General features: G+C 41.2%; 1 protein-coding gene across 1 annotated transcript in view; it reads right to left on the bottom strand.

Moving 5' to 3' along the window:
- Window positions 1-17,449, bottom strand: part of hunk (hormonally up-regulated Neu-associated kinase) — a 43,468-nt gene that overhangs the window by 11,511 nt on the left and 14,508 nt on the right. The window contains exons 4-7 of the mRNA XM_078408757.1: window positions 17,021-17,156; window positions 16,348-16,475; window positions 7,716-7,851; window positions 1,942-2,110 (exon numbers count right to left, since the gene is read on the bottom strand). Coding sequence (XP_078264883.1) covers window positions 1,942-2,110; window positions 7,716-7,851; window positions 16,348-16,475; window positions 17,021-17,156 — 569 coding nt within the window. The remainder of the gene's footprint in view (window positions 1-1,941; window positions 2,111-7,715; window positions 7,852-16,347; window positions 16,476-17,020; window positions 17,157-17,449) is intronic.

The following is a 17,449-nucleotide window of genomic DNA, read 5'->3' on the forward strand; positions in this document are numbered from 1 at the left end:
TTGCCTTTCTTCCTCCAGAGACTCTGTAACCTTTAGCGCCACCAACACTTGCAATTATTAGTCCCAGCCCAGAGCAGAAATTGGGGCTAACCCTCCAGACCAGGAGTTAAGGGCAGCTGCATTGCCAAAAGTGTTGTCTTTCAGCTGAAACAGCTGCTCCCCTCAGCTGACGTAAAAGATCACGTTACATGGTTTTGAAGGAAATCTGGGAAGTTGGGGGGTGGGTAAAAGCTTATTTGAATTGTACATCAATGGAGACTTATTGTGGAAACATAGCTTAGTTTAGACATACAGGCTCTTAAGCCCGAGTCCACGCCGACCACATTGACACTATCCTACATACATTAGGGACAATGTACAATTGTACCAAGCCAATTAACCTACCAACCTGCACTATTTTGGAGACTGGGAGTAAACCGGAGATCCCAGAGAAAACCCACGTAGGTCACGGGGAGAACTAACGAACTATGTTCAGACAAGCACCCGTAGTCAGGATCGAACCCGGGTCTCTGACGCTGTAAGGCAGCAACTCTACCGCTGCTCCACCGTTTCTTACAAGGGTGATTACATTGGCTGTAATACAGTCCAAGGATGTCTTGCATCAGGTTAATGCTGGTCTTCCAATCCAGCCTCGACTACAAGCATTGTTGAGGGCACCTTTATCCACCCACCATCCAACCATTTATACTTCCAGGCTGGATGAGGTTGGAGACTACAGTGTCCAATCAAGAAGAAAAATACTCATTTATTTTACCTTCAAAAACACTGAAATACAGCAGCTAAACCTCATTGCACAGACTTAGGTTAGATTGCACTGCAGACCTCAGTTTGGCACTTGTATAGTCTGGCTACATGACAATACTGATTATTAATTTATTGTATTGTTGATTATTGTATATTTTTTTGCATGTTATTGCGTTAATGGGCATGCAAACCCCATAAGCAGCTAGTAAGAATTTCATTGTTCCGTTGCCAGTACAAATGACAATTAAACACCCTTGACTCGACTCTCGAGATCAAAGTTTGTCATCTGAGTTCTGTGATTCATCTAATGCACTGCACTCGGTTCCTACAAGGGCGGTAGTTGTGAGTTGTGAGGGTGGTGAGATGTATCCGTGGAATGAATTGCCACAGGCGGCTGTGGAGGCCAAGTCACTGGGTATTTTTAAAGCGGAGATTGATAGGTTCTTGATTAGTAAGAGCGTCAAAGGTTTCGAGGAGAAGGCAGGAGAGTGGGGTTGAGAAGGAAAAATAAATCGGCCAATGACAGAGTAGACTCGATGGGCCGAATGGCCTAATTCCGCTCCTCTGTCATAGAAACATAGAAAATAGGTGCAGGAGTAGGCCATTCGGCCCTTCGAGCCTGCACCGCCATTCAATATGATCATGGCTGATCATCCAGTTCAGTAGCCTGTACCTGCCTTCTCTCCATACCCCCTGATCCCTTTAGCAAAAATTACAAGATTATAGCACATCTAACTCCCTCTTAAATATAGCCAATGAACTGGCCTCAACTACCTTTTTTTTCCTTAGTACCTAATCAGATATACAGCACTTTGGTCAACGTGGGTTGTTTTTAAATGTGCTATACAAATAAAATTGACTTGACTTGACTTGACCTTCTGTGGCAGAGAATTCCACAGACTCACCACTCTCTGTGTGAAGAAATGTTTTCTCATCTCGGTCCTAAAAGACTTCCCCCTTATCCTTAAGCTGTGACCCCTGGTTCTGGACTCCCCCAACATCGGGAACAATCTTCCCGCATCTAGCCTCTCCAACCCCTTAAGAATTTTATATGTTTCTATAAGATCCCCCCTCAGTCTTCTAATTCCAGCGAGTACAAGCCCATCTTATGTACAAGCCTGTCTTATGATCTTATGTCTCTTGCCAGTTAAATTTCTTCCTGTAAATTATTATTTTAAAAACATCGCTATTACTTACTGCAGCACTTTTGAAATAGTGATCCAATTTCCTCTTTAGCAGAAAGTAGATGGAAAGAGTGTGAGAGGCCCGATTTGACAGCACTGTGTTTACCACCTCAGAATGTTTATATCCCATTTTCTCAGTCATGTGGAGCAGAACACTCTGGTTCAAGTCCTCGGGATGAAGCCTAGAAAAGTAGAAATGTTTAACATCTCCAGCACATCAGAAAGAGAGAGTATACACATTTTAGGCCTAATTGCAGATTACTTTTGATTAACAATGTATGACTCATTTCAATAGTAAACAATGGAATTGATGTTCAATATTTTAGATAGACATCAGCAGCTAAGTGCCCCAACATATCATTCCTACTAAGTAAGACAAGCAGTAATGTGTGCCAACAATGTGCTTAATGTTTCCTGCATCATCTAATTCTCTTGTAATTGAATGGCCTACTGACTACAGTGAGGGAAAGAACATCAGAAGCTAATCTGTAAATTTTAATTTTTTTTTCTTCTTTGAATCTTGTTTTACATTTATATAATTTTGGTTTCAATGTGGACCGTTTTAACTGTGCTAATGTTACTATTTTAGTATCTACTATGTTACTCATAAGCGAAATGTCTGAAACATGGTTTATGGACCAGGTTCTTTAAGGCCTTTGTCTGGAAATAAACAGTAGCAAAAATTGTAGCTACATATAAATGACAAGAAATAAGAAAGCAGGGGAGCAATCTAACTCCAGCCCTCGGGCTTCACATTCCCACTGTCTCTGCTGCTCTATCTTTGTTTCGGCTCTGGAATGAGATAAGATCCGCATATGGATAGGCAGCAGACTTTAATTGGGCAACCCCCTCCCCCTTTCTTTCCCCACCCTCCCCTGTGCCCCGCCTGAACTCACACCTAATTCTCGTTCCTTCCCTTCCCTTCCAACTACAATCCCTCCTCTAACTTCACAATTCGCAACCCTTCACTCCTTTTGTCGCACACCTTCTGTCTTTTCATCTCTCACCTTTGTCCAACCATCTGCCTGTCAACACCCCTCCCCTCACTTGTATCCACCTATTATCTGCCAGACTTTGTCCCCCCTCCCCCCTACAATCAAACTGAAGGAAGGTCCCGACCCAAAACGTCACCTATCCAGAGATGCTGCCTGACCCGCTGAGTTACTCCGGCACTTTGTGTCCTTTTGCAGAATATACATCTCAGCTTTGTAGCATGTCAGCTGCATTAACAAAGCCCAATATCTGCAATGGGGGAAAGGTAAATCAGATCGTCCCCGAGCTTATGGAAGGCCCATTCCAGAGGCCTGATGCAAGAGAGATTTCATCTCCTGGGAAAACCTAAAGCTCTTGTGCACTATTTAAAAGTAAGGAATTGCCCATTTAAGGCTGGGATGAGGTGATTTATTCTTCCTGTCTTGAGGGTCCTGGGCCTCTTTTGCTCAAAGGGCAGGGGAACCAGAGTGCTTGTATATCTTTAAGGCCGGGGGGAAGATTGATGGTTGATAAGCCGGGGGTGAGAGGTTACTGAAGATGGATGGGAACGTGGATTTAAGATTACGAGTCAGATCAATCACGATCTTTTGAAGTGACAGAGCAGGTTTGAGAAGCCGAGTGACCTACTTCTGCTCCTTATTCATATATGTGTCCGAGAGGGATGTCGACTCAGGCACTCAAGAATTTAAAATGGCCTGCTCAGCCAACATTCTCCAGCTTGAAACCTGGGACATGGTGAATTTTCCAGGAGCTTGCTCAAGTCTGACATCCATAATCCATTATCGTGCACATTGTGCTTGGTAACAATAGTTGACATCATTATTTTGAGTTCTTACGAAAGTCAAAAGGAATGTTGTGGAATCACATAAATAAAACGCCCAAATAAAACGACGTATTCCCTAAATAATTACCAAACGATGCTCATGCCAGCAATTTTAGTTTAGTTTAGCTTAGTTTAGTGTATTGAGTGCAGTGAAAAGCTTTTGTTACGTACTGACCAATCAGCGGAAAGACAATACATGATTACAATCGAACCATCCAGTGTACAGACACATGATAAAGGGAATAAGAATAACGTTTAGTGCAAGACACAGTCCAGTAAAGTCTGATTAGACATAGTCCGAGGGTCCAGCATAAATAAATGAGAAAAGAATGATGAGGGTTTGAAGATAGCAAGTACAGACAGTTTAGAAACACCAACCTATAAAAAGAAACCATTAATAGTTTAATAATTAATAATAAAACAATAATATTAATAATAAAACAGACTCATTGTCATTTATAGCTTTCAGCATTGATCCTTTTATAAAATCACATCTTTCATAAAAAATGCTTCCTCCCTGATCTGCAATAAATTCATTATTAGTCCTTTCCTGAATTTCCAATTGAGAGCGCGCTGGTTACGTGTCTCTAAATTTCTGCCTATTGTGCTCATGAGCTGGGAAAGAGGTGATGTTACAGCTTCTGGGTGATTTAATCCACCCCCTCATCTGGGAATTCCAGCAGAAACCCAACACCAACAACATAAGCAGCAACAAGGAGGGAAAAGCCTGCACTCTATCACTCCACAGTACAAGTGTGCTGAGACGTCAAGGGGCTGGACAACAAGACCGTCAAGCGACTGTATCAGTTAGTGGGGAATCTTGACAGGCATTTGCTCAGAACTGAAGCATTTGATGTTGCAAGGCTTGTCATCCCGCAAACAAGCCCTGTGAATTCAACTGTGTGTAACATGATTTGCTATGTGGCTCGGCTACTCCAAAGGCAGTAAAGATTTTTTCGGTATATTCATGCAACAAAAAACTGCTTGCCCTACTTCTTATTAACAAAAAGATTATTAAGATTAACAATGCATCCTTAATGGGTGAAAATTCGATTGTAACTCAATATTCTGTTTCATTGGATCATATTTTATTGGTTGTTGTGCAGTGCTAAATTATACGTGAGCAGAAATTTTATTCTGGTTAATTTAAGGTGATTAACAAAATAATAAAGTCCGGTAATTTTTTAAGTTTTGATAGGTTGATAATACTAGCTGTTTTAACATTCGTGCCTTGAAATTCAGTCACGTAAACATTTTCCAAATTCTGGAGTCATTTTGAGTCATTTTCACCCATCCAAACATTATATCATGCAGATTCCAAAGCAATTTGGCCTTGGCCTTAACATGAGTTTGTGCATCAGTCACACCCACGTCTTGTTCCTTTCATTGTTCCTTTTCAGTACAAATGACAATAAAATGCTCTTGACTCGTTTAAATGGGGCCACGTCTAGTGTGCTGTGGAGAAAATAATGTCTCTCTTACTGGGGGAGAATCTCGAACTAAAGATCATCCTTTAACAACAGAGGGTCACCCATATAAATACGAAATGAGACAAAATTCCTTCTCTCAGAGGGTTGTGAGTCTTTAAAACCATTTATTTAAGGAGGGATGAAGGCAGAGACATTGAATATTTTTACGACAGAGGTAAAAAAAAGATGGTCTTTTAAGATCCAGGGGCTGAATGGTTACAACTGGATCAGTCACAATCTTATTAAATGGTGGAGCAAACTAAAGGGGTCGGGCTCTTGGTCTGTTCCTGTTCCATATGTTTGCATGTTCATAGTTTGCCACAGTTTACTTCTGAGAGTCCAGCAGAATGGCTCCCCTACACAAAAGACATTGTAAGACGTGCTTTCTTTCAGTAGTTATTTTCAACACTATGACTGAAGTTATGATATTTCTTTCCCCAAAGGCAGTCTGTCATGATGTCTGTCATTCATCACTATCTGATGGACAGATTTGCATTAGTTCTAAGTGAACAGCTGCACACAATCCCTCTTTTTTTCCCTCCGATTTGCCTCTGTGCTTCGGCCTTCTTCTTTTGGGGTCTCTTTTTTGCATCGCGCTCTATTGCTGTCAGAGATGAAAGTAAGATAACAATCTGAGATGCTCTAAAAACCCCTGTCAACGTCTGCCTCCAAACTACAGGGCAGGTGCAAATCTGGCCTGAAATTCAATTTCCCTGTGGCTCTGTATGCTGCCAGAGTGTCAAACACATTGAATGTTAAACACATTGAATGTCAAACACATTGTTCCATCTTGCGGGCTGCTGTTAATCTTCTGCGATTTTAATTTAAAGAGAACCTCTACACTTGCCACATAGATTTGATTTGTATCTGTGGATTTAGCATCTTCTATGCCATAACATCTACGAACAGTGGCGCTGGGCTTATAATTCAATTACATACAGGTGCCCCCCAATTAGCAGAAGCTCTATTGAGATTCAGGCTTCAGACTGCAACATAAAAGAGGCCACAATATTCTGGTGAATCAAATGGTATTGTTTTTACAGATATTCTACGGGGAGCAGGAGAGGTCAGCAAATTGTGGATGGTTACTTGACTAGTCATTAGAGTTGTACAGCCCATTGCATTTATGATGACCAACAAAGCATCTAATTACACCAATCCAATTTTATCCCTTGCATCGCCGTCAAGAGGAATATGGGCCAAACGCAGGCAACATGGGACATGTTGGCCGGTGTGAGCAAGTTGGGCCGAAGGGCATGTTTCCACGCTGTAAGACTCTATGACCCTATGACTCTGAGTGTTTCCCAAAGTCATAGGGTCATAAAGTCTATGACTTTTGCCACCTAACTAAATGAGGAACAATTTACAGTAGCCATTTATCCCAGCATATATCTGGCATTTGGGAGGAAACCCTAGCACCCAGGAGAAATCAACACAGCCATGGTGAGAACATGGAAATTCCACACATACGGCGCCCAAGGTCAGGATCGTACTCTGGTCTCGGAAACTGAACAGCAGCAGAACAAACTGCTGTGCCTCTTGTGCACATTCTCCCACATGGGTGTCAGCTATGCTTCAGTGACAGTGATCTCACCCATTAGTTAGATTGTTGTAAATTTTAGTTCCATTAGAGACTTGGTAACAAAATCTAGGGCAGTACTGCAATGCAAAGTGGGGTTTAGAGTCAAGAGTGTTTTATTGTCATATGTTCCAGACAGAACAATGAAATTCTGCAGCACAACTGGATATGTAAACATAGTACTCTGAATGTAAACAAACAAATAAATAAATAAATAAGTGCGCGCACGCACGCGTGTGTGTATATGTATACACACACACACACACCAAACCGTTTTTTGTTTTTTATGCACACACCACACACACATGCATACACATAAAAACAAACCAATGATAATAGTGCAAAAAGACAAAACCAATGTCTGCCAAGTTTATGTAGTTCGGAGCTTATTTGGAGGTTGAAATATTTAATAGCCTGATGGCTGTAGGGAAGAAGCTGTTCCTGAATCTGAATGGTACAGTTTTCAGCCTCCCATATCTTCTTCCCAATGGCAGGAGTGAGATGAGTGTGTGGCCAGGGTGGTGTGGGTCTCTGATCATGCTGGCGGCCTTTTTGAGGCAGCGACTCCTGAATATCCCTTCGATGGTGGGGAGGTTAGTACCCGTGAGGGACTCAGCAGTGTTCACCATATTATGCAGTCTTTGGGTCCTCTTTGTATTTATCCACCAAACAAGCATGCCTAGAAATTTGGTTGCAGGACAGTTTTGTTTATACACCCGATGGTTCAATTTCATCAATAATCATTCGCAAAGGAAAATCGAGGGTGCCACAATGTCTACAACTGCCTACCAAGTCCTCAGAGCATTGAACACACAGAGGAACTTGGACATGCACGGTGATGCCCAAGTAACTCCACAACCTTTGTTGGGACATGCAGGGCTTAATCCTGTAAACAGAGGCAAAGAGAGCTTGTTACCCCCTACCGGTTTGTGTAAGCTGTGCTTGATATAGGTGTCCTTTGAGGGTCGTCATTTAGCCAGCGATCGGAAAGTACCTGTTGGATGTTTGGCCGTTTGATGGGGTCAGGCTCCAGTAAGGACAGCAGAAAATTAATAGCAGCTGAAAAAGTTATGAAAATGGTAACACAGCATTTGTTAGTCCCATTGAAATATAAATACCCTCTCTCTCTCCTCAACAGTGAGTATTGAGTATTTTAACCAAAGCCGCTCCGTAACATCTTTATGTTACTAGTCTCAGTCTGGGTCAGAACGGCATTGCACACGGATGCCTCATTGTTTTTCACTGGGGTTTAACGCAGCCACCTGCTTTACATTCATTTACTAATAACAGAAGGTAATATGTGTTGCAGCCTAAAATACACAAATTAAACCAGTTATAGCTATGGAATATTTCAGAAGGTTGCATTTGTATTTATCGAATGCATTAACTGCAATATTATGATTTTCAGGTGAAAACAGACATTAGAAGCAAAGAATAATAATGAATACTGGCACTATGAAACAATTAAAGGAAGCATACAAAAGTGCATTTGCCAGATTTGAATTTTATTAACTCTGACTTAAAATGGATGCTCACTTTTAACTACTTGGTCAAAAGTTGATATGAAATAATTTTGAAAGCAATTTATTACACTATTAGCAGTACGGCAGTGTAGATTAGTGTAATGGTGTCACTCATGTTATGCATCATGCTTTTGTAGTTACGCCCTTTAGCTTTGGAGTGACCACTGCTTGCGAGATTCGGGTTAGTGTAAGTGGAACGTGCAGGCGTGAGGTCGTGCTTGCTATGCAGTTAATAAAGTCTTTGGATCGTTATCCAGCTGTAAGGCTTCTGTTATTATACGGTCAGCACAACATGGTGTCAGAAGTGGGATGCGAACCCACGCCTCCACTTGGAGACCACAGCAGTAGAGTTGCTGCCTTTCAGCACCAGAGACATGGGTTCGATCTGGCTATTGCTGCTGTCTGTTAGGAGTTTGTACATTCTCCCTGTGACTATGTGTGCTTTCACTTATTTATTACATTATCCCAAGACTTACAGGTTTGTAGGTAATTGGCTTCGGTAAAAATTGTAAATTGTCCCTAATATGCAGGACAGTGTTAGTGTACAGGGATCTCTGGTCGACGGGGACTCGGTGGGCCGAAGGGCCTGTTTCCATGCTGTATCTCACAACTAAACTAAACTAAATTTAAAATAAACATTTCCCCTTTCCTACCAATTTTTCTTGGGCTGTAACTTGCCATTCAATAAATGCAGCTTTGATAAAAAGCAGGAGGATGCTCTTCCCAAGCTCCATCATTGTCATTGTAAGCAGTGTTGCAGTGGTAATTGTTTAGGTGCCGGAGCTGTCACTGGTGCCAGAGCGGCTGCTGTTAAATTCTCCGCTAGTTTAAATTCCCCGGTTTATTTTGGCTTTTTTTAAAAAGAGGTGTCAGAGCGGCGCTCCGGTGAGCTCCAGCAACACTGCACCCCTCGTTGTAAGACAGATATTGTGACGTGTATTTAGTTTGGAGATACAGTATGGAAACTGGCCCTTTGGCCCACCGAGCCCATGCTGACCATCACACTATTCACACTATTCACACCATCGCACTATTCACACAAATTCTACGTTACCCCACTTCCATATCCGCTAACTACAAATGAGAGGCAATTTTTTACTGAGGTGAATTAACCTACAAACCCACTCATCTTTGGGATGTGGGAGGAAACCAGAGCACCTGGAGGAAACCCACCCGGTCACAGGGAGAACGTGCAAACTACACACGGACAGCACCTGATGTCAGGATTAAACCTGGTCTCTGGTGTTGTGAGGCAGCAACTCCACCAGTTGCTCCACCCCAAGGGTCTGTGGACAATCTTATCTCCTAACAGATAAGAATCCAGCCCTGTGCAACCAGCCTCTCTTTCCACCACTGCTCAGATCAGATATTTAAACCAACATGACATATTTTGTGCTAATTCTGTTTCACATTTTTTGATATAGCGCACCATACACCACTACTACCAGCACCATTCTAGAAAAATGTAAGTGAACAAGAGCTGTTCCATTTATTTTCATGAGAAGAAACTGACAAGATTCAATTGGAAACAAAAATTTAGTCTTCTAATAGAAAGGAAATTAATATTAGAAAAGGTATTAAAAATAGCCTAAATGGTAGAACAAGCAAACGGACCAATAAGTCTGCTCTCGTCCTTCATTCTTAAATTGTAATTATAACTTTATTTATAACAAGTCAATACCAGTGCAGACATGTTGTCCACAGACAACACTGGTACTACTGTATCCCTCCCAAGTGACTTTGAATGTTAATTGCTTGTGACTTTTGCTTAAGTAACACTAATATCTTTTTCATGCACATCAATTTATAACTTACTTTTAAGAAAGAACCTTCCATTGCAGAGAACATTTTTTATGGTTATCACGTAAGCAAATAAATTTAAAAATCGAAAAATTTAAGTTGAAGTCCTAAATTAGGTTGGCAGCTTTATTAAACAAGACATATTCAAATTTAATTCAGCCCGGGAACCAAATTTACACCACAACAGACTATCCAATTTCTCAAGCTACATGCCCACTCTTAGACTGGATTTATGGCATGTAAGCCACCAAAATAGCAAATGTGTTCTTTATAAGTTACAACCAGCCACCACAAATCTTCTTCTTACCTTTATAAATATTGAAAAATATTCCACTGAAAACCCATCTTATGAGGTAACAGACTAAAAATATATTTTCTCTAAACAAAATTGCAAGCACAATTTTGACCAAGGTCCCATGTTGACCCAGTGAGAACATTTACTTTATTTTCTGTACATAGCTCAGTATAGATCTGGAAAGACAAATGTTTTCCTACTTGGCTTTGGGGAGGTGTCTAACTTCTATTTAATAACTTTACTCACTTCTGCAACAATAATGGTGATTGAATTTTCATTGCACCGCTTGTTGACACCAGCCATTTGCTGTTGTGCAAATGCAATGCCATGAAACAGTCCACAACCAATTACAGCAACAACATTGGCAGTGAGGCATCAACAGAGCACCTGGGGTACTGCTTAGTTTCAGCCCCTTCACAGCATTTAAAATATAAGCTTCATCGTACTGTGTTTCTATTTAGCAATATTAAAAATAGCACCGTAACGTTGTCCTTTTTCGTTACTTTCTGCAGAATGGGCGGCGCAACGATAGAGTTGCTGCCTTGCAGCACCAGAGACCCGGGTTCAATCCTGACTACGGGTGCTGTCTCTACGAAGTTTGTACGTTCTCTACGTGACCACATGGATTTTCCCCGGGTGTTCTGGTTTCCTCCCACACTCCAAAGACTTAAATGTTTGTAGATTAATTGGCTTCGGTAAAAATTGTAGGTTGTCCCTTGTGTGTAGGATAGTGCTAGTGAACGGGAATCACTGGTCGACGCAGACTTGGTGGGACGAAGGGCCTGTTTCCATGCTAAACTAAACTAAAGCAGTATTTTTGCTTCAAATCCCAGCTTCTGCAGTTTCTTGTAACATTTAGAAGAAATGCTTTGATAGAGGGGTAGGTCATCATCAAGGGCAATGCCTTTAATACAATTCTTGCCAATTTTAGTTGACTTCCACCCTCTGCTCATATACCTTGATGATTAAGGATGACAAAAACATCAGTCTGAAGAAGGGTTCCGACCCAAAACGTCACCTATCCCTTTTTTCCAGAGATGCTGCCTGACCCACTGAGTTACTCCAGCATTTTGTGTCTACCTTTGGCAAAAACAACCCCAGCTTTGCACACAGAACCTCATGTTAGGGGATAGAAGTGACAATTCTTCTCCTTTGAGATTTATCTATGCATTGCCTGAAGCATCTCTGCACAATCACAAGCATATAAAGTTGACAGATGTAATGCCTCGGTTTATCCTGATAATCATAGAGTTCATTGCTGATCCAAGACACATCTCCACCTATCAGTGTTTATAATGCTGGGATGAAAATCATTTGTTTCTGAATGCCTATCATTCTTACGTTCTGTTATTATCTTTGTTGTAATTCTGCTTATGTTAACATTGGTAAGACCACATTGTTACTTCACTGTTAGTTATGTTACAACATCTGGCATCTATCCCTTCCTGAAATGTAAATACTGATCAATATAATTATTCAACAAAAGATAGACACAAACAGCTGGAGTAACTCAGCGGGTCAGGCAGCATCTCTGGAAAAGAGGAACAGGTGACGTTTCAGGTCGAGACCCTTCTTCAAACTGAGAGTCAGAGGAAAGGGGAACGAGAGATATAGATGGTATGTAGAACAAATGAGTGAAAGATATGCAAAAAGCAACAATGATCAAGGAGAGGTGGAGCCCACAATGGTCCATTGTTGGCTGTGGGGTAGGTGATAACGAGTTATACAGATAGTGAAACTCAGCAGGACTACAGTGAAACTGTCGACAGGAACATACCTACCTCTCCTTATTGTCACTAACAGTGTCATCATTATTAGTTTTCCGAAAGCTACATTGTCTCGGTTGATACACTCTTCTTCCATCTTAATTGCAATTGTTTGAGTTGATTTTGATATCCCTTGCACATTTCCATCTATTCTCTAGAACTGCAGATTCAGTCTGAAGAAGCGCCACAACCCGAAACATCACCTCCCTATGTTCTTCAGGGATGCTGCCTGATCTGCTGAGTAACTGCAGCACTTTATGTCTCTCCAACTGTTCTCTATTTTTTTAACCTTTTGTTCCCCTTTGTGTCTTTTCCTGTCTCTGGGATCTGCGCAGGATTTTGCAATTTGATCTGCTTTTTCTTTAAGTTTTATGTTGCTCCCTTAGCTCTTTAATCATCCCTGGATGTTTATTTGGCCATGGGAACCCCTTCTCCTCTGTGCTAGAAACTGGTTATGCATCACCTTAAATTCTTTTCCCTCGTCTTACTGATCAGTTCTCCTAGATATTCTGTTGTTTTGCCATTAACAATTGTACCCAGTTCGCTGTGAGAGAGACACCTACTCTCTTTTGCAGTTACATTTTTTTTCAGTCATAACAACATTCTTAAAAGATATCTTGAAAAAGTCTACAACATATGTGATACATTATGGGCTTTAAAAAAAAGAAGTGGCTTCATGAACTATTAATCCCCATCTGGATTCACTTTTCTTTGTTTAAACACAGTGAGAAACTAAAGTGACATAAATTTAAAACAGACTCCAGATGCGGTAGGATTATATTATTTTTAGTTGGGTTTGATATGACTCATTACGAAAGTGCACTAGTTAGAAGGATGAGGGGGGATCTTATTGAAACATATAAGATAATTAGGGGATTGGACACATTAGAGGCAGATAACATGTTCCCAATGTTGGGGGAGTCCAGAACAAGGGGCCACAGTTTGAGAATAAGGGGTAGGCCATTTAGAACGGAGATGAGGAAGAACTTTTTCAGTCAGAGGGTGGTGAAGGTGTGGAATTCTCTGCCTCAGAAGGCAGTGGAGGCCAGTTCGTTGGATGCTTTCAAGAGAGAGCTGGATAGAGCTCTTAAGGATAGCGGAGTGAGGGGGTATGGGGAGAAGGCAGGAACGGGGTACTGATTGATAGTGATCAGCCATGATCGCATTGAATGGCGGTGCTGGCTCGAAGGGCTGAATGGCCTACTCCTGCACCTATTGTCCATTGTCTATTGTCTATTGTTCCACGTGATTCAGTTGTTGAAACTGATAACAGCTGACATATCTCACCTACCATAACATAAAGTTCATTGGCTGCATAGTGTTGGATGATGTGTTGCAGGGAAACAAGATGGGGAATGGAGCTGATGAGTGATGGCATTGGCTCGATGGGCCAAATGGCTGCTAAACTCAATATAAAAAAACACTTCTGCTGTTTCAGCATTAAGCTTGGAATTGGACAGAGTGTATGATGTGGGACAGTGAAGCTCTAATGACCTGCTATGTGGTACAATTCTTAATGCATTCAATATTTCTTACAGTAGAAAAAGGACTCCAGTGATTGCCCAAAGTTTTTTTTAAAATCTCATGTTCACCAATACAAAGAAAATTTAGTTTGGTTTAGTTTAGTTTAAAGATGTAGCGTGGAAACAGCCCACCAAGCCCACGCCGACCAGTGATCACAAATACACAAATTCTATCCTACATGCTAGGGGCAATTTACAGAAGCTTATTGACCTAAAAACCTGCACCTCTTTTGGAATGTGGAAAGAAACCGGAGCAGCCAGAGAAAATCCATGTGGTCACAGGGAGAACGTACAAACTCCAGATAGAAAGCACTCGTAGGCAGGATTGAACCTGGGTCTCTGCCGCTGTAAAGCAGCATCTCTACCATTGAGCCTCTGTGCCACCCCTTGAGAGAAATAATAAATACAAGGAATCTTTGCAACCATGGGTAATCTCCGCCTTCACTCGAACATCTACCGAATGTGGCAGTTCTATAACTGCAACCTCTGTTCTTCAAAGTAAATGCCAGGAAAATCTCTCATTGTAGCCATGCTCTTTTGTTGGATTATAGTGAGCTCTGCAACCCTGTGGTTCATAGAATTCTTGCAGATTGATATTTAAAAGGAGAAATATGAAATGAGAATGAATCGTTTTTGTATTATAAAGAATATTTTGCAAAGGAAAAAAGCCAACATTGAAAAAATCTACCTCCCATTACCATAGGAGGGGTAGATATGGTAGATACCAGCATATTTCCTTTGCCTTCTACTTCATCCATTATTACCACTATTCTTGAATCACAATGTGTGTAAGAAAAATACACAGAATAGAAATGCACAGTGATAAAGACTGAGACTTACAAAAATATGTCAAATCACAGTGGCCATGACGTTTTCTGAGTTTAGTTTTAGCTTTTTAGATTTTTAGTTTTAGAGATACAGCACGGAAACAGGCCCTTTGGTCCACTGAGTCAGCACCGACCAGCGATCCCCTACACATACTAGGGACAATTTACACTTATACCAAGCCAATTAACCTACAAATCTGTACCTTTGGAGTGTGGGAAGAAGCCGAAGATCCCGGAGCAAACCCACGCGGTCACGGGGAAAACATACAAACTCCGTACAGACGGCACCCGTAGTCGGGATCGAACCCAGGCCTCCAATGCTGGAAGCACCTGTAAGGCAGCAACTCGACCGCTGCGCCACCATTTTCCTTTCCTCACTTCAGTTTCGTTTGGATTAAATCCATCTTAGATGGTGTTACATTGTCCTAAGAAGTGTCTGTTATTCTGAATTGTTGGAAGTCTGTTGGCTGGGTTGTAAAAATCACTCAATTTATGGAAATAATTACTAACCCTCTAAGTTTCCCCTGAAAACATATTCCAAGCAGGCAACGAGGTGCAGCCATCTTATTCATTCCACTGGTTCACATCAGTATATCGTATAATTGTCACGTTTTTAACACCAGCTTCACACAACTGCTGTGTCACTGAACATGTACAGAGTAATCAGGGTCCAGTATGTGAGTGAGGCCTTGGTAACAGCTTTAATATCTCAACAAAGTTTACTAAACTTGTAGCTGATCAGATCATAAATGCTCACGGTTCTTCATCAGTATATGTTTGTGTTTGGTTATCTGGCTTCATGCCAAGCAAGAGTTGGATGAACTTCAGGTGGCCTCAGTCCACCTGCGTCCTGCAGCCAGATCACTTCTGTGGGAGAGTGGGAGAAACTTGTTGCACTTTCCTTACAGTTAATCAACAGTCACTGGAGCACTTAACTGCTTGCAAGATTACGGACCAGCAAGGAGCAGGGGAAGGAGGAGAGAAGACAATGAGAGAAACGGGGTGCAAAGAAAATTCCAAAATACATTTTGATTGCTACTTTTAATTGTGGATAATTGTGTTGCTGCTGCTCCAGAAGACGAATTTACTTTTGTCTGGTTTTTCACGAGCACTGCTGACCCAGCTTGTTCCTGCGTCAGTTAACGCATTTCATTGACATGAGCCTGACTCCTGAGAAAGTCTGGCCGGTTTTATTTTCCCCTTGAGGAAATTTTCTCAGAAACATCTGCATTAAAAATTGCAGACAGAAGAAATATAATGAAAAGATAAAAATGTAATTCATTTTCTTAGTAAAGCACTTGGAAGTATGTTTAGACATTTTTGAAGTAATCCTTAATGTGAACACAAAGATTAGGAAGATACTAGACCAAGTGGACCCGTTGGGCCCAAAACTCTCCTGCATTGGTGCAGCACCCTCTCCTCCCCCCTCCCCTCTCCACCCTCCCTCCCCCCTCCCCTCTCCCCCCCCCCCCCCCTCCCTCCCCCCTTCCCTCCCTAGGAGATAGATTTAAACTTTAAAATGTGAATAACTAAAAATATAACACCAAGTTCAATGAAACTTCGTCCGTTAGCACTAAAAGGACGACGATGAGTAAGGTGGGCCTACAATTGTCGCGCTATCGTGTACCGTTTTGGCTCTAGTTCAGGAACAAACAAACAAACAAACAAACGAGAGTTTTAGTGTATAGGTATTAGAGTGAAAATAAATGAAAGGAAAATTTGTAATCTGATTTCCTGCTTTGCAATTCTCCTTCAAAGTTACAGAGACTGCTGGTCCGTTTCATATAACGTAATATAATAAAACTCATGGTGTCTTATTACCTGATGAGAGATGTACAGGTAGGGGATTAAGGTCTTTATCAACCATTTTCTGATGCAAAGCTCTCAGGCTGAATGGCTCCACTGTGAAAGGTAAGGTGCCAGTCAACATTGCATAGGTATTCACACCACTAGAGGACAAAAAGAAAGTATTAGCAAGTGTACCATCATAAAATAAATGGGAATTTATCCCCATTTCTCCTACCATCAACACAAAAACCACCCTAGCTCAAACCTGCAATGTTTCCACATTTCCTGTCCATAGTACAACTGTAAAATCAGTCGCTGAAGTTCAGCACTCAGGTATATGAAAAAAGACGGGCTATTTATTCTGACATTAGCTTAAACTAAAAAAGACCTACCATCCTTTGATTCCGATGTTGTTGAGGTTCTATGACTTAGATCTTCACAGCAGCATGAAGCTGCTCCTCATTATAAACTGATTTAGAATAACCATACATCAGAAAGAATCAGCAAATAAAACATGCCTGGATACAAATCGTGAATGCATTCAAATATTGTTGGGTGAAATACAATACAAAAAACATTTTAAACGTCACTCACCATAATGTTGCATTAATTTTAAAGAGGAATGTGAGACACTAAAGCTGAAGACATTTGCTTTCATTGAATATCTATTATTTAAATCCAATTTAATCATTATTAAAGCACTTACATTGACCATATGTCCACCTTGGGACCGTACTTCTTCCGTGCTAAAAGCTCTGGAGCTGCGTAAGCTGGACTTCCACACTGAGTACTGAATGGGTCCGAATAACCCAAAATACCAGCACAGTTGCTCAATCCAAAATCTGGTGAACCCAACGGGAAAAGAAACAAAATGAAGGCCAACTCAACTTCAAAATATGCTGAAAAAAAATATTAACGAAGTAGCATTTAAACAGTCTTTCCAAGGATCAAAGTGTTTTATTTTCCCAGTTTTGTCCATTGACACAATTTTACCAATCTGAAGAAGGGTCCCGATCCAAAACATCATCTATCTGTCCATCTCCCTCTACAGATGCTGCCTGACCCGTTGAGTTCCTCCAGCACTTTGTGTTTTACTCAAGATTCCAGAATGGGAAGTTGCTTGTCCCTTGTGACA

Source organism: Rhinoraja longicauda, chromosome 12 (assembly GCF_053455715.1).
Source record: "Rhinoraja longicauda isolate Sanriku21f chromosome 12, sRhiLon1.1, whole genome shotgun sequence".
In the NCBI taxonomy this organism is placed as follows: domain Eukaryota; kingdom Metazoa; phylum Chordata; class Chondrichthyes; order Rajiformes; family Arhynchobatidae; genus Rhinoraja; species Rhinoraja longicauda.